Source organism: Netta rufina (genome assembly GCF_964035555.1).
Source record: "Netta rufina genome assembly, chromosome: 23".
NCBI lineage: Eukaryota > Metazoa > Chordata > Aves > Anseriformes > Anatidae > Netta > Netta rufina.
In genome coordinates this window covers 1,935,239-1,953,446 of record NC_140147.1, presented here as the reverse complement: position 1 = coordinate 1,953,446, position 18,208 = coordinate 1,935,239, and the positions used below count along the sequence as shown (strand labels likewise).

The 18,208-nt window shown below is 61.7% G+C and overlaps 3 protein-coding genes across 3 annotated transcripts; all 3 read right to left on the bottom strand.

Annotated features, from left to right (window-relative positions):
• Nucleotides 1-65: 65 nt before the first annotated feature.
• On the bottom strand, nucleotides 66-2,983 carry GJA4 (gap junction protein alpha 4). Its single transcript, XM_084300838.1, has 2 exons — nucleotides 2,949-2,983; nucleotides 66-2,045 (listed from the first exon to the last, which is right to left on the bottom strand). Exon 2 carries the CDS (start codon nucleotides 2,022-2,024, stop codon nucleotides 996-998), a length of 1,029 nt encoding a protein of 342 aa, XP_084156964.1. The 5' UTR covers nucleotides 2,025-2,045; nucleotides 2,949-2,983; the 3' UTR covers nucleotides 66-995.
• A 3,260-nt stretch (nucleotides 2,984-6,243) lies between these two features.
• On the bottom strand, nucleotides 6,244-7,050 carry GJB3 (gap junction protein beta 3; the record flags this gene model as incomplete). The annotated part of the gene is made up of 1 exon (XM_084300585.1): nucleotides 6,244-7,050. The coding sequence occupies one exon, from the start codon at nucleotides 7,048-7,050 to the stop codon at nucleotides 6,244-6,246; it is 807 nt and encodes a 268-aa protein (XP_084156711.1).
• Nucleotides 7,051-14,299: 7,249 nt separating this feature from the next.
• LOC311218097 (gap junction beta-5 protein-like) lies at nucleotides 14,300-15,526 on the bottom strand (the record flags this gene model as incomplete). Its single annotated transcript, XM_084300584.1, has 1 exon — nucleotides 14,300-15,526. The coding sequence occupies one exon, from the start codon at nucleotides 15,524-15,526 to the stop codon at nucleotides 14,300-14,302; it is 1,227 nt and encodes a 408-aa protein (XP_084156710.1).
• Between the last annotated feature and the right edge of the window lie 2,682 nt (nucleotides 15,527-18,208).

Here is an 18,208-nt window from a genome sequence, read left to right as displayed (position 1 = left end):
TCCAACTTTATTCAGCAAAACGCAACACTCCGAGCCGGGCAGGAGGGGGGAAAAAGGAAAGAGAACAGAGGAGCGATGCCCACGTCCTGCGCCCACATCCTGGTCCTGAGCACCAGGAGGGGCAGGAGCCCGCAGCACCTGCTCGTGTCACAGCTTTGTCAGGCTGGGAGAGCCGGGACAAGCGCTCAGCCCCTCTGCCCCCGCCAGCCCACAGCAGGAGATGACTAGTGCAAAGTAATTAAAACAGGAACCCCCCCCCCCCAAAGCAGCGACTGCCAGGCTAATTATTCCTCCCCCAGTTCCACCGGGCTGGACGCGGCTCCCCTGCACCCGTCAGGCAGAAAGCTCCACGCTGGGGCCAGCGGGTTAAAAATAACTTAGAGACATCACGTGGGAAAGGGTCCGGGGACAGGACACGGGGGGGGTTCACGCTCCTGGGGTGCGCAGGGTGAAAACACGGAGCTGCACGGGGTTAATCCCACCGAGGTCCATGGGGACGGGGGCAGCTCCTGCAGCAAAACCCCCCCACAAGGCACTGGCAGCTCCAGATTTCTGCCAGGGGTCACAGGAAGAGGACACGGCTGACGGCCAGCACGAGCGGCTTCCCACGGCTGTGCACTCACTCCCGCACTGGCAGGGGGTCCGTCGAGTCCCACGGGGCAGTTTAGGGGCAGGAGACCCCAAGGAACAGCCCTGGGGGCAGCCCGTGGCCCCCATCTCATCCCATCCCCAGGGATTTGCTCCCTTTCCCACGGCAGGAGCTGGCCCCTCCACCCGGGACGCGCCGTCCCAGCACAGCCCGAAAATTTCCGCGTGGTTTCCTTCCTCGCAGCCTACATGGGGAAAACAGAGAGCAGAGGCTCTGCTCCGGGGCCGGGGAGCACCCGGCTGAGTTCGTGAGCATCAGGTCCCAAAGGTGGGCAGCCACATCCTCCGGAGCAGGGCTCAGCTGGGGGAAAACGGGTGGTCCCCAGCCCGCCGGGGCCAGCCCGGCACTACACGTACTGCTTTTTGGAGGCTGAGCTCCCGGGCCGGCTGCACAGCTTCTCCTCCAGGGCTGGGGCTTCGGGAATTTTGGGGACGTAGGGGTCCGAGAGGGGCCTGGGGCCGCCGAGAGCCAGGTTCTCCTCGTTGTGGAAGTTGGCCCAGTTCTGCTCGCTGGAGAGCTTGTTGTAGGCCTGGAAGGGCGGCGTGTGGCTGTCGGCCACGGGCAGGAACGGGTAGTGCTTGGGTGGGTACGGACCCGACACCAGGTCGTCGGCAAAGGTGTCCCGGCTGGGGCCGGCCGGCACCGAAACCTTCTTGATGGTGCTGAAGAGGTGCTTGCAGCACAGGTGGAAGAGCTCCAGGAGGTTGAGGACCAAGGAGATCAGGCCCATCACCAGCATGAAGATGATGAAGATGCTCTTCTCGGTGGGGCGGGAGATGAAGCAGTCGACCTGGTGCGGGCAGGGGTCCCTCTTGCACACGTAGCGGGGCACCATGGAGAAGCCGTAGAGGTACCACTGCCCCACAAGGAAGCCGGCCTCGAAGATGCTCTTGCAGATGACGCTGACGATGTACGTCCACATCAGCGCCCCTTGGATCTTGAGCCGCCCGTCCTCGGTCACGTAGATCTTGGACATCTTCTTCTCCACGGCTGCCAGAGCCTGCTCGATTTTTGGGTCCTTGCTGTGGATTGCCCGCAGCTCGCTCTCCTGCTGCTTCAGCTTCTCCTCCTTTCGGGACAGATAAACGACGTGGCCGAGGTAGATGAGGGTCGGGGTGCTGACGAAGAGGAACTGGAGCACCCAGTAGCGGATGTGGGAGATGGGGAAGGCTTTGTCGTAGCAGACGTTGGTGCAGCCGGGCTGCTTGGTGTTACACACGAAATCCGACTGCTCGTCCCCCCACACGGACTCGCCGGCCAAGCCCAGGATGAGGATGCGGAAGATGAAGAGCACGGTGAGCCAGATCTTCCCGATCACCGTCGAGTGCTCCTGGACTTGGTCCAGCAGCTTCTCCAGGAACCCCCAGTCACCCATCTTCTAGGGAGCCTCGTGCTTCTGGCGGAAGAAGGGACAGGAGGGGGGGAAAAAAGTTAAAAATCTCCTTTTTCACACTGGGCAGCTCAGGCTGCACAAACCCAAAGCTTTCTTGGGATCTTGGGACACAGCCACTCCTCAGTGTCCCGGCCAGCCCACTACAGAGCATCCCACACGGGGCACACCACAGGGAGGAGCCCAGTAGGATTTCTCCTCCCAGGAGGGGCACTGGGACACCTCCACGGGGCTGCACCAGCCCTGGTGTCCCTAATCTCACCTCCCCCTGCTGCACAAGGGACCAGGGGATCCCTCGCTGCCCTACAGCCTTCTGCTAAAAGCCAGCAAGCAGCACAGCTGTAGGGTCAGGAACACGAACCCCTGGGGTACAGCAGCCACCCCACCACCCAGGGGGCTGCCCCTCAGACCTAGGGAACAGCCCCCACCCAGCTCCCTTTCTATGGGGTGATGCACCCCAGCCCCAAATCGCTCCCCCCATACCCACCAGCCCGAGCACCCCAAAACCACTCACCGTGCACAGACCCAGCCCCACTCTGGGACCCCTGGTTGTCCCAGTGTCACCCCCGGCCACCAGCCAGCCCGTCCCTCATCGCCCCACAGGAGCCCAGCCCTACAGCCCAGCTGGGAGAGAGGAAGAGGCCCCAGCGCTGACTCCTAATTAACCCCTGCCAATTAAGCACCCAGAGATGCCAGCTGGGCAGTTAAAGGGACATCCCCCCGGGTGGCACCGGGGGAAGCCAAGCAGAAAAGGGGCTGCAAGCAGAGAGGGAGTGACCCCAGACCCCAAAGCAGGGAGCGGGTGGGAAGGGAAGGGTGACCCTAAATGGGGTGCAGCGCCCGGGGAGGGGGTCGGGGGCTCGGGGGGGGCCGCTCACCCACGTACCCCCCAGGCACCCACCCGCTCACCCTCGCAGCTCCGCGCGCGTCCCGCCTGTCCCGGGACCGGGCGGTTGTGGCCGTGTAGGGCCGGGGGGGGACCGGGGGGAGCCGGAGGAGGAGCACGGGCAGGAAACTGGGGGCCGGGGCTTAGCGCAGAGCCGCAGGTGTGGGCAGCGGGGCCGGGACGGGGGAGCAGGATTTTTTTTTTTTGGGGGGGGGGGAACCGCCAGCACCTCCCTGGGGAGCTTCAGGGGGGAGAAGAGGTTGGGGGGGGAGCGAAAACCTCCCCGTGGTCGTGGAGAGCCAAAACCTGAGGGGGGCAAAGCGGGGGTCCGGCTGTCTCAGCGGGGGTAGGGGGAGAGGTGGGCGGTGGGATCGGCCGTGCCAGGGTGTCCCCAGCCCCGTTGTGCCCCCAAAATCCTGGGGGGGGGGAGCGGGGAGGGCGAGTGCCCTGTGCCCGGCTGGGCTCTGAGCATCCCCCCGGGGGCAGCACCGGGAGGCGGCGGAGGGCGCAGGGCGCGGGGCCGGGGGACCCCTGGGGATGCTCAAAGCCGAGGGGTGTCCGGGGGGGGGGCCGTGTCCGAGGGATTTGGCTCCGTGGGGCACTGGGGCCGTGCTCTGCGTGGGCACTGGGTGGTGCTGGAGCCACGCCGCAGCTCCAGCCCCGAGGTTCAGCGAGCTCCTGCCTGGTGCTGAGCAAACCCAGGGAGGGTGCACGGGTTTTAGGCAAAGGTTGGGCTCGATGGAGGATTTGGGATGGGGCATCCAGGGTGCGGAGCGGGGCTGGAGCTGGGGGATGTGGTGGCACCGGTGTGGGGATGGGGACGGCGGGTGGCCGGGGAGCCCCTGGAGTGGCAGCGGGGACTTTGTTCCGAGCAAGGGGACCCGAGTGGGGCTGGCGTGGAGCCTCTGCTTCAGGAAAGCAGCGAGTGGAAGCTGGAATTTTATGCACTGATTGATGTCCTGTGGGTCTGGGGACCCCATTTGTGCTCCCTCACTAGCAGCGATGGGCTGGCGCGGTCACCACAGGCTGCACGGGGCCAGCCAGAGGTGGCAGGATTTGGGCTTGGGCAATGCCAGCGGAAACTAGGCCAGGGAGCTGCTGCGGGACGTGGCATTTCCTCCTGCAGACAGGTCTGAGCAGAGGGCGGTGGAGCAGGAACAGCATCGTTATGTTTAATAGGACATAATTGCCCTGCCTCGGGGAACACCCACGTGCTGCCCCGTGGCACCGGGGTGCTCTGAAGCCCAGCCAGCCCGCCAGGTTTACCGCTAACCCCATCCCACTGCCCCTGCTGTGACGTGTCCCTGCTTGGCTCCTGTCCCCGGGGACGCTCCGCACCCTGCCAGCCCCCAGTGGGAGGAAATGATCCCCTCTGGTTGCTCCAGAACCACCGAGGAAATGGAGCTGCCGCCACCTCTGGGTGCACCGGCTCCCACGTTGCTTTACCCACTGTCAGGACCGTGCCCAGCACGTGCTTCAGCCACGCCAGCCGCAGGGAGGACGCCCCAAAACAGACCCCACAACTGGTTCCTGTGCCTCCCAGTCACACACCCCACACCATCCATTCTCTCAGAGCACCCATCCTCTGGTGCTGGGCACCCCGTGCCCAAGGCTGGCACCGCAGGTGCCAAAAGTGACACAGCATCGAGCAGCCTGTGCTGGGGGCACTTGCCCCGTGTCCCAGCACGGAGACACGTCACCCTGCCAGCAGCACGAGCCCCAGCCGTGGTGGCACACGCCACAAGACGTTTGTGGAGCTGGGGCTGAGAAACACCAGCAGCCCCTCCGCACAGAGCTGCTTAAGGAGAGATTAAGCAGAAATCATTGCTATTTATTTTAATATTTATCGAGGTTTAGTAAATAATTGATGCTGATCCCTCCTTGATTTCCTTGGGGGCCGGCATGCAGTTCTGGTGAATTTGAGTGTAACAAGGTGTGACAAGATGAGCTGGGGGAGCAGGCAGCCACCAGGCCACCAGCCCTGGCCACGGGGAAGCTCTGCAAATCCATTTCTTCAGCCCTCACCTCTCCCCCCCTGCAACCTCCAGCACGCAGAGCAGATCCCAATGTCCACAAACAGCGTTGGATTCACACAGCTAATGCCGTGAGTGACACATCTATCGAGCTGAGGGCTGGGTACAAAGGCACCGAGGGAAGCAGCAGAGCCAGAAAAGCCACTTGGGCAGGACGTCAGCAGGGCTCTTGCATGAGCAGAGAGAGGGAAGCTGCTCCTGCCCCGGTAAAGGCAAACGGGGCTGAATGAGCAGTTGGCAGCAGCCCGGAGCCCTGCCCGTCGGGGATTTCTTCGGGTGCGCCGAGAGCTCCCAGCAAGGCTCGCAGCTTCACGCTGGCAGCACGAAGGAGGCAGCGAGCGGGGACAGCCCTACTGCTGCTGGAGGATGCAGGCTCTGGCCGTGGAGCTGAGCCCAGGGTTTTCTTGGTTTCTTGGTACAAAAAAAAAGGAGGATGGATGGAACAGCTCTTGGGACTGTGTGTATGTGAGGCACAGCAAGCCAGGACTGTCACCATGGGAAGACCCAAGAGAAGCTCTTGGACACGGGAGCCCCCGGCTGCTCCCCGCTGCTGGCCCCAGTCTCCTGTGTCCTCCCAGTGCAAAGTCTTCGTCCCCACTGGGGACAGCTTGGGGGCTGTTTTTTGGAGCTCGTGGCCCATGTCCATGTGTCGGCGTGGTGTCCGAGCCCTGCAGCACTGCTGTGTGCAGCCAGCAGAGCTCAGGGGCTGCCCTCACCTTACCTGCATCTTCTCGGCACCCCATGCTCCTCTCTTGGGGAACCTTCTTGGGGTCAGTCACTTTTCAAAAATGGTCAAATCTCCAGGGTTTGGGAAATGTGTAGGCTTGAAAAACTCATGGTCCAAGGGAAGGCGAGCTGGCTGGAGCAGGGGAGATCAGAGCTCCTCTCCTCTGTGGAAAAAACAGACACTCTCAGGTGTGCCCGAGGGCAGCAGGCACCCGGCCACCACCATGCATACCCTCGCTGCTGGGGCATCTATGGTCATGAGTCCTGGTGGTGTCTGTCCTGTCCAGTGGGTGACAGGGAACCCCTCATCCACTGCCCATGTCACTGTGTGTCCCAGCTCCTCCTGTGCCCATCTGAGTACCTGCCCTGTGCCCCCAATGGCCTCACACCAGTCCTGTTCCCATGGGGCCACTGAGCAGGAGAGATCCCATGGACGTGCCACCCTCCCCTACAGAGCCACCAAGCTGTAAAGTCTGGTGGTGGCATTGCTGGTGGCCACCCGTCACCCCCAGCAGACATCAGGACACTTCTCCCTCCCTCTTCCCCTTCCACAACCCCCTCAGATGGAGGTCAGGTTGGGAGCCGAGGCCCGCAGGGCTGCCACACACCTATTCTGGGACTTGTTTTCCTTCTCCTCCATCTTGAGGTGGCACTGGCAGGTGGAGGCCTTGCTGTAGCTGACGGAGCGCTTGGTGGCCTTCTTCCACTTGCGCACCCTCTGCACGACCCGCTTGAAGATGAGGTAGAAGATCTCACAGACGGTGAGGACAATGCAGATGGAGGAGGCCCCGACCATGAAATAGGTGAAGACTCTCTTCTCTGTGGGCCGAGCGATGTAGCAGTCCACAGTGTTGGGGCAGGGCTCCAGGTTGGAGCACTTGACCAGCCGCGGCAGGTCGAAGCTGTCCCACATCTTGTGCAGGAGGTAGAGGAAGAGGACCTCTATGACAAGCTTGAAGAAGAGGCTCAGCAGGTAGGTCCACCACAGCCCGCCGTGCTTCTTGCCCGTGTTGCTGTAAAGCTTGGGGCAGTTCTCCCCGTTCTTCTCCCGGTTCTTCTTCTCCCGGTCCTCCCGGTAGGCCACGTGCATGATGACCAGCAGGGAGGGACAAGTGACGAAGATGAGCTGCAGGGCCCACAGGCGGATGTGGGAGATGGGGAAGAAGTGGTCGTAGCAGACGTTGGTGCAGCCGGGCTGCCGCGTGTTGCAGTCAAAGTCCTTCTGCTCGTCCCCCCAGACGCGCTCGGCCGCCACCACGTAGACCAGCACGCGGAAGACGAAGACCACAGAGAGCCAGATGCGGCCGAAGGCCGTGGAGTACTTGTTGACCCCACTGAGGAGAGCCTGCAGCGTTTTCCAATCCATGGGGACCGGTGCTGGTGGCAGCCAGGGTCAGGAACCTGGAGAAAGAGCAGGTGGAGGACGCAGCAGGGCCCGGACCCTCGTAACCCCACTGACCTCCCAAATTCTCCCCCATCCATTACCGTAGATGTTGCACGACCCCACTCGTGTACTCGTGGCCGACCCCACGGTCTCACGGTGATGCTCAGATGTGACTCAAGCTCTCTGCACTTCCCTCTGATAGAGGCTTTGCCGTAAGAAATGCTCAGCCTGGTAAAGTCCCTGCCACCCGCTGACCCCAATTGCGTGTGTTGGTATAAATTGGCAACAAAATCCCCCGGAATGGGCCAGGATAAATAAGGAGAGGCCGTGCCCTTGGAGGATGACGGGGCTGTGTGTGGTGCTGGGTGTTTCAGCGATATAAAGCCTTAAGTAGAAAGCAGCCCCGTGAGCTGGCAGATCCCTCGGGATGGGGGCAGGAGGGGACCCTGCCTTGCATTTCCAACCCCCATCCACAATGTCCTTCGCTGCACCAGCCCTGCAGAGCCTTGCCAGCCCCTGTCCTGGCTGTGGGACACCCAGACACCGAGTGATGTGGGTGATCACCCAGGGCACGTCACTGCGTGTGCCTGAGACACATCAGAGCCCTGGTATGAAGGAGGGGAGGCTTCGGGGAGCCCCACGGGTGCCGTTAGTCACTTAGCGGGGGAAGCTCCCTGGCAGGAGAGGGGCTGAGCTGGCAGGGCTCCCCATGGGGCACAGCAGGGAGGCACAGCCCTTCCCAAGGGGATGTCAGGCTCTGACCCTGCTGATCTCAGCCCTACTCAGGCCAGTTTCCACCTGGGGGAATTGGGCTAAACGGCTGCTGCGCCCTGCTAAAGCTGAGAGCCCCAAGGGAAAGCAGCAGCAGCTGCTGGGGACGGCAGGACACGTGAGTTTTCTTCTCGTAGGTGATGTGCAAGGGAACCCAAGCCTGGGAGGGAGCAAAGCTGCTGAAAGCGAGAGCCTACGTATGTCAGCCTGGCTGTCACCCCACTCCTGGGACAGGCAGGGGCCTGATGGCACTGCCGGCAGCCCTGAGGCTCTGTGCTGGCTGAAATGGCTCCATGGCAGAGCCTGGGGCTGCCCTGGGTCCCCTGCCAGCCCTACTGGGGTCAGCCCCACTGCTGCGAGCCACGGTAGCCCCCAGGGATTGGCAACAGCCGCTGCCTGTGTGGCTGGCACAGGGACAAGCTCAGCCCTGCAGGAGCCATGGCTCCAGTAGAGACGTTTCCCAGTATCACCTTCCCAACATTTCCACACTCCACACCCCAAAGAAGCGCTGCCCTTGCCAACCCAGCACCCTCCGAGACGTACCTGCAAGAGAATCCGGCTCCTTCCCCGCTTACCGGGGGCTGGGGGTCAGGAACTGCCCAGCTCGGGGCATGGCTGGTGGCGCGATCACAGCCGGGTGTTTGGGGTCCCCTCGCCGCTCTCTTACATCCAGGCAGGGCTGCACAGCGTGGCACGGTGTCCTGGGGCTGTGGGGAAGGATTAGAGCCTCGAGTGCTGCCCGGAGCCCGTGGGGCTGCCGAGAGCCCAGCCCTGAGGGTGTGCGTGGCCAACCTGTGCTGCTGGTGCTGGGACGCCCCAAGGAGCACGGCCTGGGGTGCACGGTGCTGTGCCGGGGGTCCTGCAGCAGGGCAGTGCTTCTGCTCATCCCTGCATACCTCAGCACCACGTCTAAGCCCCGCAGAGCCTCCACCCCCAGCAGCACACACCACCGGGGTGGGGGCAAGCCCAGCCCTTCCTCCACATCAGCTGTAAGACCAGGAGCAGGGAGCTGTCACTTTCCCCTCCGCACCCAAAAGCTGCCGAGCGCAAACTGGAGCCCGTCACCCCTGCACACCCCACGAGGACCAGAGCCCTGTCGCCAGCCCCCTAGATGGCCACCTGCAAATTCCCCAAATTCCTGGGGCTCCATGGGTGACACCGCCCGGCACCCACCCACCCAGCACCCACCCACCCAGCACCCACCTTCCCGGCTCAGCCCGGTGCCAGCTCCAGCCATGGGTCCGCAGCAAGGGGCAGGAGGGAGAGGGCAGGGAGCTGAGCCCCGCGGGGCGTGGTGCTGAGTGTTGTGCAAGCCCCACGGCTCGGCCGGCGCTGGCTGGAGGCCAGGAGGAGCAGGGGCTGCTCTCCAGGTGTGCTGGGCTCTGCCCGATGTCCTGGTTTGCCTCCCCCAGAGCCCGGCTCCCTCGGCAGCACCCAGCGCCGCTGCGTGCCTGCCCGCTGCGTCACCGCCGGGTGCTGCCCCGCGTGGGTGCAGGGCGTTGGGCCCGAAAGTGCCTGGCTTCTGCCTGGGGTGCGAATGCATCGGAGAGGGGCTCTGCACCTTTCGGTCCCCGGGGTAGGCGGCAGGATGGAGAAGCAGGGATGGGGTGGCCTTTGCTGCTCCGTAGGGTGCCGTGCCCCCTTGCATCGCTCCCCTGGGTGCATGCGCTCGGCTGTGGGTGCAGCACCATGCACAGCCCCGTGGGGCAGGGTCCCCAGAACTGCTTGTGGGGTCTTGGCATGGCTCAGAGTCCCCATCTTGAGCCACCACATCACTGCATCCCCAGCCACAGCTGTAACACACCTCCCATCCGCACTCCCTTAGCATGGATAGGTTCATGTCCCCCCAAAACCTCCTCCCCGGCTATGGTAGAGGTACCTGCCCTGCGGGTACGTGGCCAGAGAGAGCAGGACTTCCTTTTGGAGCGGGGAAACCCTTTCCTGGTTGCGTGTTCTGCAGCCTCCCTGCGTGCTCGGGTCTCCTCCGCAGCGCTGAGCGTGTGTGTCGGGAGGAGACGGGTGAGTTGTTCTGCTCCTAGCACCTGGGTGAGTCTGGCAAACAGCTCCGCGGAGCTGATTGTCTGCGCACATGCACACACACGCTCAGGTTGAACAACAAAGGCAGGTCAAATCCTGCAGAGAGAGTGACAGGGCCGGATTCCTCCCCCGGTGACACCCGTGGCTCCTTCCAGGCGATGCCCCTTCCCTGGGGGCTCTGAGCACAGCGAACCCGCAGCAGTCCCGCATTGAGCAGGGGGCTGGGAGCCAGCACCAGGCTCTCACCGTATCCTGGCCCCAGCCACACCCGCTGTGAGTGGGGTAACAGCAGCGGTTGCTAAGAATCACAAATTATGCAACTCTAACCTATTTTTAAAACGCTTTTGCCTTACTAATACCGAGAACATCGGTATCTCCCACCTACGGCATCCTACGGCCACCGCCCTGCTCCACGTGCTGCCAGCCGGGACCTTTCCCAAAAGCTGGCACAAACCCGAGGGCAGCGACCGGCTGCAGAGAGACCCTGCCCTGCTGACCACGACCCGTCCCATCCTTCGGGGACCTGGGACATGTCCCTAAGGGGAACTCAGCACCGGGGGGCTCCTAGGAGGCCAGACCTCCATGTCCAGGCAGCCAAGTGCCACCGAGCGTCCCCACTGCACCTCTCCCCACTGAGCAGCCCCATTTCACATCTCTGCTAATGTGGCCCGGGCAGGAATGTGTTTCCTCTCATCTGCTTTTTACCTGGCCTTGTGGCTGGCCCAAGGCTCCTGCTGGCATCGCTCTGGCACGCCCCGGGCTGAGCACCCTGTGGCGATGGAGCCCCGCGGGTGCTTGATGCTCTGAGAGGTTTGCTCAGGGCACTCATGGCAGATAAGGAGCTGCTCCCTGAGATGCCAGAGCCCTGCAGCATTTTTTTTGCACCAGGAGGTGAAACAAAGCTGGAGGAGGAGGGGAGGCTGGGGACATGGTGGGGAGCAGGAGGCCAGGGAACCCCTAAAAAACCCCAGTGGGGTTCCAGGGCACCTCTCCCCGTCCTGTTGGCTCACTCCTGCGCCTGCAGAGCTGCAGCACCACGGCACCTGCCTGCAGTCCCTGTGCCAAATCCGCAGCCCTGAGCCCTTCCTTTATTTTTTCCCTCTTCTTCCAAAGGCAGAGGGGAAATGGCACTGGGGTGCTAGGTGGGAGTCTGGGGGCGCACAGCCCAGAGGGGCAGCCGCAGGCACCCGTTTCCCCACTTTTCCTGGAGCAGCCAGGAACCCACCCAGCCCTGGGCACCTATCGGCAGGATCAGGAATTTGAGCTATTTTGTAGCGAGCCACAAGCCGGGGCAGGAATTTGGGGGCTGTGGCCTGAGAGACGGAAGAAGCAAGGAGCTGAGAGCCACCCAGCAGGTCTGGTGCCTTCCTGGGGCAACCCCTGCCTCCCTCCCCCAGACCCCATAGACCCCAGCAGCCCCTCGGCTGCAATTTGGGTATTTCAGGAGGGGCTGCATGCCCCGGGGCTCCCAGCCTGGCCGGTGATGTGCTACAGTGAGAAAGTTCAGCGCCTTTTGACACAGACAGAAGATTTCCCCCACGGCACTTGGGTGGGGAAGGAAAACACATCGTGTTTTGCAGCGCTCAGCCGGGTATTTGGGCGGCCCTGCTGTGAGCAAGTCTCCCATCCGTGGCCAGGCTTTGCCATGGTCTGAGCAGCAGCATTGCTTCTAGTCCCTGCAGGAGGGTTCCCTTCCCCTCCTTGTGTCCGAGATCTCCCTGTGAATCATGCCCAAGCTGGAGTGGGGCCCTTGGAGTCTGCCCAGATCCATTGGCATCCCTGGGAGGGTCCCCAAGTGCCCCATCCTCCCTGTGTGTCCCCGTCGGTGCCACACGTGAACGCTGAAACCCCCAGTGACTTCCCGTGGCCTGACCTCGGGTCCTCCATAAAGGAAATAATCGAGCGGCGGAGCACGCAGCCTCCGAATGCCGTCGGAAAAAACCCTCAAGGTCTCTTTGAAAGGGTCTTGAATTTGCGAGATGGAAGCGTTCGGTTGCCTGCCAGGGCTGGGACCTGGCCCGGTTTTTGATCCATGCCCCGGTCACATCCCTGGGGCCCCGACCTTCCCCACGGGTGCTGGGGGCGCGGGAGTCACCGGGAGCGTGGGAGCGGGGCGGCCGCTCACTCCAGCAATTTGGCCATAAATCAGACTATTTCTCCTCAATTCCCAGCAAGCAGGAGGATTTCAGACCGTGAAGAAACACGACCCTGATGGGAAGGACGGGCTGCCCTGCCTGGCACCGCGGGGCGTGTGAGCCCCTCTGTGTTTCTGGTTCAGCTGGGGTTAGCAAAGCTTTTGTTTTAAATCTTCCCTCCCCAAAAAAATCATGGGACTTCTGGGCATCCCTCCCAAGCAAAGCCAGTCCCCCGGATGATGATGCAAAGGGTAGAAAACACTCAGCTTTTATTCTAACATCCCCCAGCTTATTTATCGTGCCACCAACATGGGTCCTGCCCATCGCCACGCGCTCTGTGCCCCACCGAGGTGCCACAGTCCCCAGCTCCTGCAGCGTGATTTCGGCTCCCTTTGGTGTAGAAACACACCTGAGATAACAAGATCAGTGCCTGTGCTGGTAGCCTGGCTGATGCCAGCCACTGCTGAGCCTAATTCTGGATGGCGCAAGGCACCCGGAGCTTTGCAGAGCTGCCGCAACGCTTGCTCGGGGCGAGATAACGCGGCCCAGCAAGTGGCACCCGGACGGTCAGGTCTCGTCTGTGATGTCTGGAAGTGGGGCAGGGGTGTTTGGAGCTGGGCTGAGCTGGATGCGTCCCATTCCTGCAGCGATTATCGCTTCCAGCTGGGGAACACCTCTGGGTTTTGCCGTTGGACGACAGCCTCGATCAGCAGCAGTCAGCCCTGCGTGAAAACAAACAGCCCAGCCCCAGCTCTTCAAATGAGAGGCGAGGGCTCTCACACAAAGAACGGCTTCAGTCCTCTGACACTGAAGGAAAATTTTCCGATGGATGATCCAGCAAGGAGAGAGGGCAGAGGGAAGCCAGAGATCAGAACAAATTCCCTTAAAAGAGGTGGAAGAAACCCACCTGTACTCACTGCATTCATTACCCCAAGGGTCTCCAAACTCACCGCTGTTGGTGCAAGGAGCTGCTGGGTGCTCAGGGGGTCCCAGGCTGGTGGCAGAGCCCCCCCCATGCTTCCCCACCCTGTGTGTGGCCAGGCTGGTGGCCCTCTGTGGCTCCTGGCCATGGGGGTCCCTCCACATCCCCCCGGCACACTGGGGCTCAGCTTTGCAGAGGCAGGGGCTCGGGTGAGATCGGTTTCGGGGCTCAGACAAGACCAGGGTCAGGGGCTCAGAGGTGCTGCAAAGTGCAGGAGCTGCTAAGGGGGGGCTGCCGAGCAAAGACCCGCTCTGAAGGGCCGGGTGCTGGCATCCCCCCCGTGCCTTTTCTCGGCAGCAAACACAGCGAGCACCGGGGCTTTCTGTGCACATGGCAAAAATAATAATTGCACCCTCTAAATACAGCGAAACCAGTAACAGATCGAGCTGCTTGTTCGATGTTAATGTTACTTATGAGTGCATTCGCCATGAAATTATTGTTAATTATTCATTCCAGCTAATGTTCAGTTACTGTTGATGGCCTTAGAAATTGCAGAGCAGCCTGAGTCACGGCAGAACGCGACATATTACAGCAATAAACGAGATCATATTCTGCCATTTAATGTTATTGTTTAATCAATGGCTGGGGTGTTTTTCCTCTCCTTTATTTGCCTGTTTCGCTCGGGTGTTTTTCTCTGGCTTTGCAGAAAGAGCCAGCAGCCCACAGCGGGCTCTCCCCACCCAGCTCCTTGCCCCACGCTGCCTTGCCAAGCACACGCTCTTGTCCCACTTGGTCATCAAGAATTTATTAATTTTTTATAGGGACTGTGATTAGAGGGAGGTAAAGAAGCTGTCCACCTTGCTCAGTGCTGTGGCCCGCATCTGGGTCCTGGACACGAGGACGAGCCCTTTGCTGGCAGTGGGGTCAGTGTGTTTCAGGGGGTGACACGGTCCTTGCTCCCCTCTCAGCACAAGATCTCCCATGCAGTTTTGTGCCCCAAAAGCAGGAAAACCACCAATTTGACTGTCATGTAGAGACAGAAAGTTTTATTCACTGCAGGGATACACTCAGGATTGGCTATGCCAGCCCCAGCTGGGACAAGCTCAGGCTCAGCGCTCGGTGCTGGCTCCCAGCTGCCATGGAGCTGCTCGTCCCTCACCTCGTAGCACCTGCTGGCTCTCAGAGAGCACCCACACGTCCTGCAGCACCTCCTTTTACCCTAAATTCATCAGAATAATGCAAAGCGCCTTGCCCCTTGGAGGGAAGAGGCTGACCCCAGCTCCATGGTGCAGTCCCACGACCAGGACTTTGAAGGGTCCCTCCTGGAGGAGCAGAGGCTGGGGCAGGCACGTGGCTATGGGCAGCCCTAGGGAGGAACCTGCTCCTGCTCGGGCTTGGGGACGGAGGCTGTGGGGACGGAGGTTGTGGGGATGGGGGCTGTGGGGATGGAAGTTGTGGAGATGGAGGTCGTGGGGATGGAGGTTGTGGAGATAGAGGTAGTGGGGACGGAGGCTGTGGGGGTGGGGGCTGTGGGAATGGGGGCTGTGGGGATGGAGGTCATGGGGACGGAGGTCGTGGGGACGGAGGCTGTGGGGATGGAGGTCGTGGGGATGGAGGTCGTGGGGACAGAGGCTGTGGGGATGGGGGCTGTGGGGATGGAGGTCATGGGAATGGGGGCGGTGGGGATGGAGGTTTTGGGGATGGAGTCTGTGGGGATGGAGGTTGTGGAGATGGAGGTTGTGGAGATGGAGGTCGTGGGGATGGGGGCTGTGGGGATGGGGGTTTTGAGGATGGAGGTTTTGGGGATGGAGGCTGTGGGGATGGAGGTCGTGGGGGGCTTGCAGTCCACCGGGGGGAAACCCTGCCCCTCTGTGTCCTCAGGCTCGGCGCAGGACAGCGCGCAGTCCCGGCTGTGCTGGCAGCTCTCCCCGCTGCGGGCCTGGAGGCACTCACAGCACCGCTTGCCGATCAGGTAGGTGGCCTCGACCAGGCTGAGCGCGATGCAGATGCAGGTGGTGACCACCATGAAGATGGTGAAGATGTTCTTCTCGGTGGGCCGAGAGATGAAGCAGTCCACGATGTTGGGGCACGGGCGCAGCTCGCACTTCACCAGGGAGGGCAGGGTGTAGTTCCTGTACAAGCGGTAGAAGATGTAGAGGAAGATTATGTCCACGCCGGCCTTGAAGATGAGGCTGAGCAGGTAGGTCCACCACAGCCCACCCCGTTTCTTGCCGGGGTTGGGGTAGAGGCAGCGGTAGTCGCTCCCCGCGGTGGCGTGGCGCCTTTGCTGCTTGGCCTCGCGGTAGGCCACGTGCATGATGACCAGCAGGGAGGGACAGGTCACCAGGATGAGCTGCAGGGCCCAGAGGCGGATGTGTGAGACGGGGAAGAAGTGGTCGAAGCAGACGTTGGTGCAGCCGGGCTGCCGCGTGTTGCAGTCGAAGTCCTTGTGGTCGTCGCTCCAGACGCGCTCGGCCGCCACCACGTAGACCAGCAGGCGGAAGATGAAGACGAGGGAGAGCCAGATGCGGCCGAAGGCCGTGGAGTACTTGTTGACCCCGCTGAGGAGCCCCTCGAATACCCCCCAGTTCATGGTCCCCTGGTCCTGTTAGCTAATCTAGGAAGAGAGAGGACACGGTGACAGTGGCTGTCCCTAAAAGCAGCAGGACGTCCCCATTTGAGCAGCTGCATGCCCCAAGGCACCAAAACATGCACCAAGGCACCAAAATGTGCCCCAAGACACCGAAACATGCCCAGCACTGACCTAAGGCTGAGGAATCCCCCTGCAGGGCTCTGTCCCCATCTGTAGGGACTTGGGGACCATGAAAAGTCCTTTAGCCACATCTCTCCATGGTCCATACCCAGCTCAGCTCCTCCCGTCCCATGCCATCCTCCCCATCTCTCGCCTGGCTGCCCAGCTATTTGTTATTTCTTTTTTCTTACGTTGCCGGGCTCGGCACAACAAACAGGAGCAGGCCAGGGCGTGACTCACCCGGCAGCACCGCACCGCCACGTCGTCCTCTCCCATCGCTGGAATCTGACAGCTCCTCCGCTCCCCCCGCCCTGCAGCACAGCACCAGCCCAGCACCAACCCTGCACTCTCACCGAATTTCATCAGCTCAGATAATCTCAGTCCATAGGAGCCCCAGGACCCCAAACAGTTTGACCCTGGCTTGCATCGACCCTGATAAACCCGCTGCACATGGAGTGGGTCTCTGGCCAAGCAGGTCTCCTGGGGCTGTTTGGCACCAAGTCTCCTTACACAACTTCTCTATCAATAAAATAACAGGATTCGCCCTTGCTGGCAGTGCCACACGGATCCTGCTGCTCTGCACAGCCCATGTCACCCAATACCCGTGCTTGTGGGGCTGGCCCATAAGGTGGGGACCCCCCAACACGATCCCATGCACGTACCTGGAGCTCGCTGCCTTGATCCACGGGGTTGAACAGAGCCAGGGAGGCTCGGACTCAGGACTGGGGACACAAAATCCAGCTTTCACCTTTCCTGTGCAAGCTCGCGGCAGCAGCCCAGGGAGCGCCGGTCGCCCTGCGGCACATCGAGCTCAGCCGTGCGCACCCAGGGTGGGAGACCCCCCCCAGCCCACCCTGCCTGCCAGAGATGGGGGCTGCTGCAGGGGAGGGCATCCCCCAGCCCCTGGGGCTGTCCCTTACCTGGGGATGTCCCAGCAGAGGCCAGGCCGCCGCTCGCTCGGTGCTCGCCCGCGGCAGGAGCGCATCGCCCGGTGCCGAGGTGCCGCGTGAGTCACCCTGGGGCTCCTGGGAGTGAGGAGGAGATTCCCGGGGGAAGGGAATCTCCTCCTCGCCCTTCGAGGCAGATCCCTGCATGTCCCGTCAGGCCAAGCACTGCCCCGCTGCGTGGGACCCAATCCTGCACCACCACGGGGAAGGGCAGGGGCTTGGGGACACCTGTCCCCGGCTGCCCTGGGGACACCAGGGTCCCCCAACCCGGTGGCAGCCTGGGTGTCACTTCCCCGTCCCCATCTTCACTTGCTTGGACCCCCAGGGGGGTGACGTGGCCAAAGCCCCGGGAGCCAAACCCCACCCTTCGTAATCCCCTTTTACTCAGACTTTGCACTGTGCCAACGCTTTAATAAGAGCGTTTTTTCCCTCCCTGCCTTCTGATGAGTAGGTGGCAGCTGATTATTTCGCTGGGAATTAATTAACCACCTTCTCCACGCTCCCCATACCTGTGCTGCAAGACGGTGCAAGTCCCCTTCCTGTCACCCCCATCCCAGAGCCCAGGACCCTCCCGGGACGGGGACCCCCTCCCACAGGAGCCAATTTCTAAGGCCTGACCCCCCCTGGGGCACCGCAGGCGCAGGGATCGGGTGGGTGAGGGTCCAGGGAGCGGCTGCTGCTGTGTGGGGTGCGAGAGCTCACGTAGAGCCCGAGTCATCTGAGGAGCAAACACACGTTTCATTTACAATTCCGCTGGGTTTTACAAAAAAAAATGAGAGAAACAAATCTAAACAGCTGTAAAGTAAATTACCACTGTTTGCCGATGGCTCCAGGGAAGAGTTCTGCAGTTTCAAATCAAACAAGCCCCTTTTTTTTCTTATTTTACTTTTTTTTTTTTTTTTTTAACCCGCTGGTGCAGTGGCTGTGATGGGAAGGGGGCTCCCAGCCCCCCTGGGAGTGGGATCCCGGGGCAGCCCCCTCATCCCACAGCACCCAGCAGAGACCCCCTGCCCCAGGCTTGCAGGTATCCAAAGGGACTCTCACAGCTTGCTGTTTTCTGGGTTAAAACCCTCTCTTTTGGGCAGCCACGTCAGGTGGATGTCCTGTGGAAGCAGGGAAGGGATGGGACTGTTGCATCGTCCCCAAACAGGACAGAAGGATGCCCATTAGGGATGGTGGCATCCCACAGCTGCCTCTCCCACTCCAGTTTGCTGCAGATTTGTTTTTTACGGGCACGGAGCTGCCCCAGGCTGCACCCTCTGCTGGAGGAAAGCAGCTCGGGGCCGGGGAGGTGGCACGCCGACGGCAGCACTTCGTCTTGCAGGAACGAGCCCCAGTTGTGCACTTTCACTACCGCATGAAATATTAACAACGCTTTGCATTTATATAGCGTCATTCATCCCGCAGCCACCCAACGAGCTCCTGACATGAATCACACGGCGGAGGGAGCTCTGCGAGGCGGTGGGTGAGCGGTTCTGCCCATCCTCCTGCTGCACACACCGAGGCACGGCGCTGTCCTCTGCCATAGGTGAGGCCGCCGGAGCTCCTTTCCCCCTAAGCAAGCAGCACCGGTGCT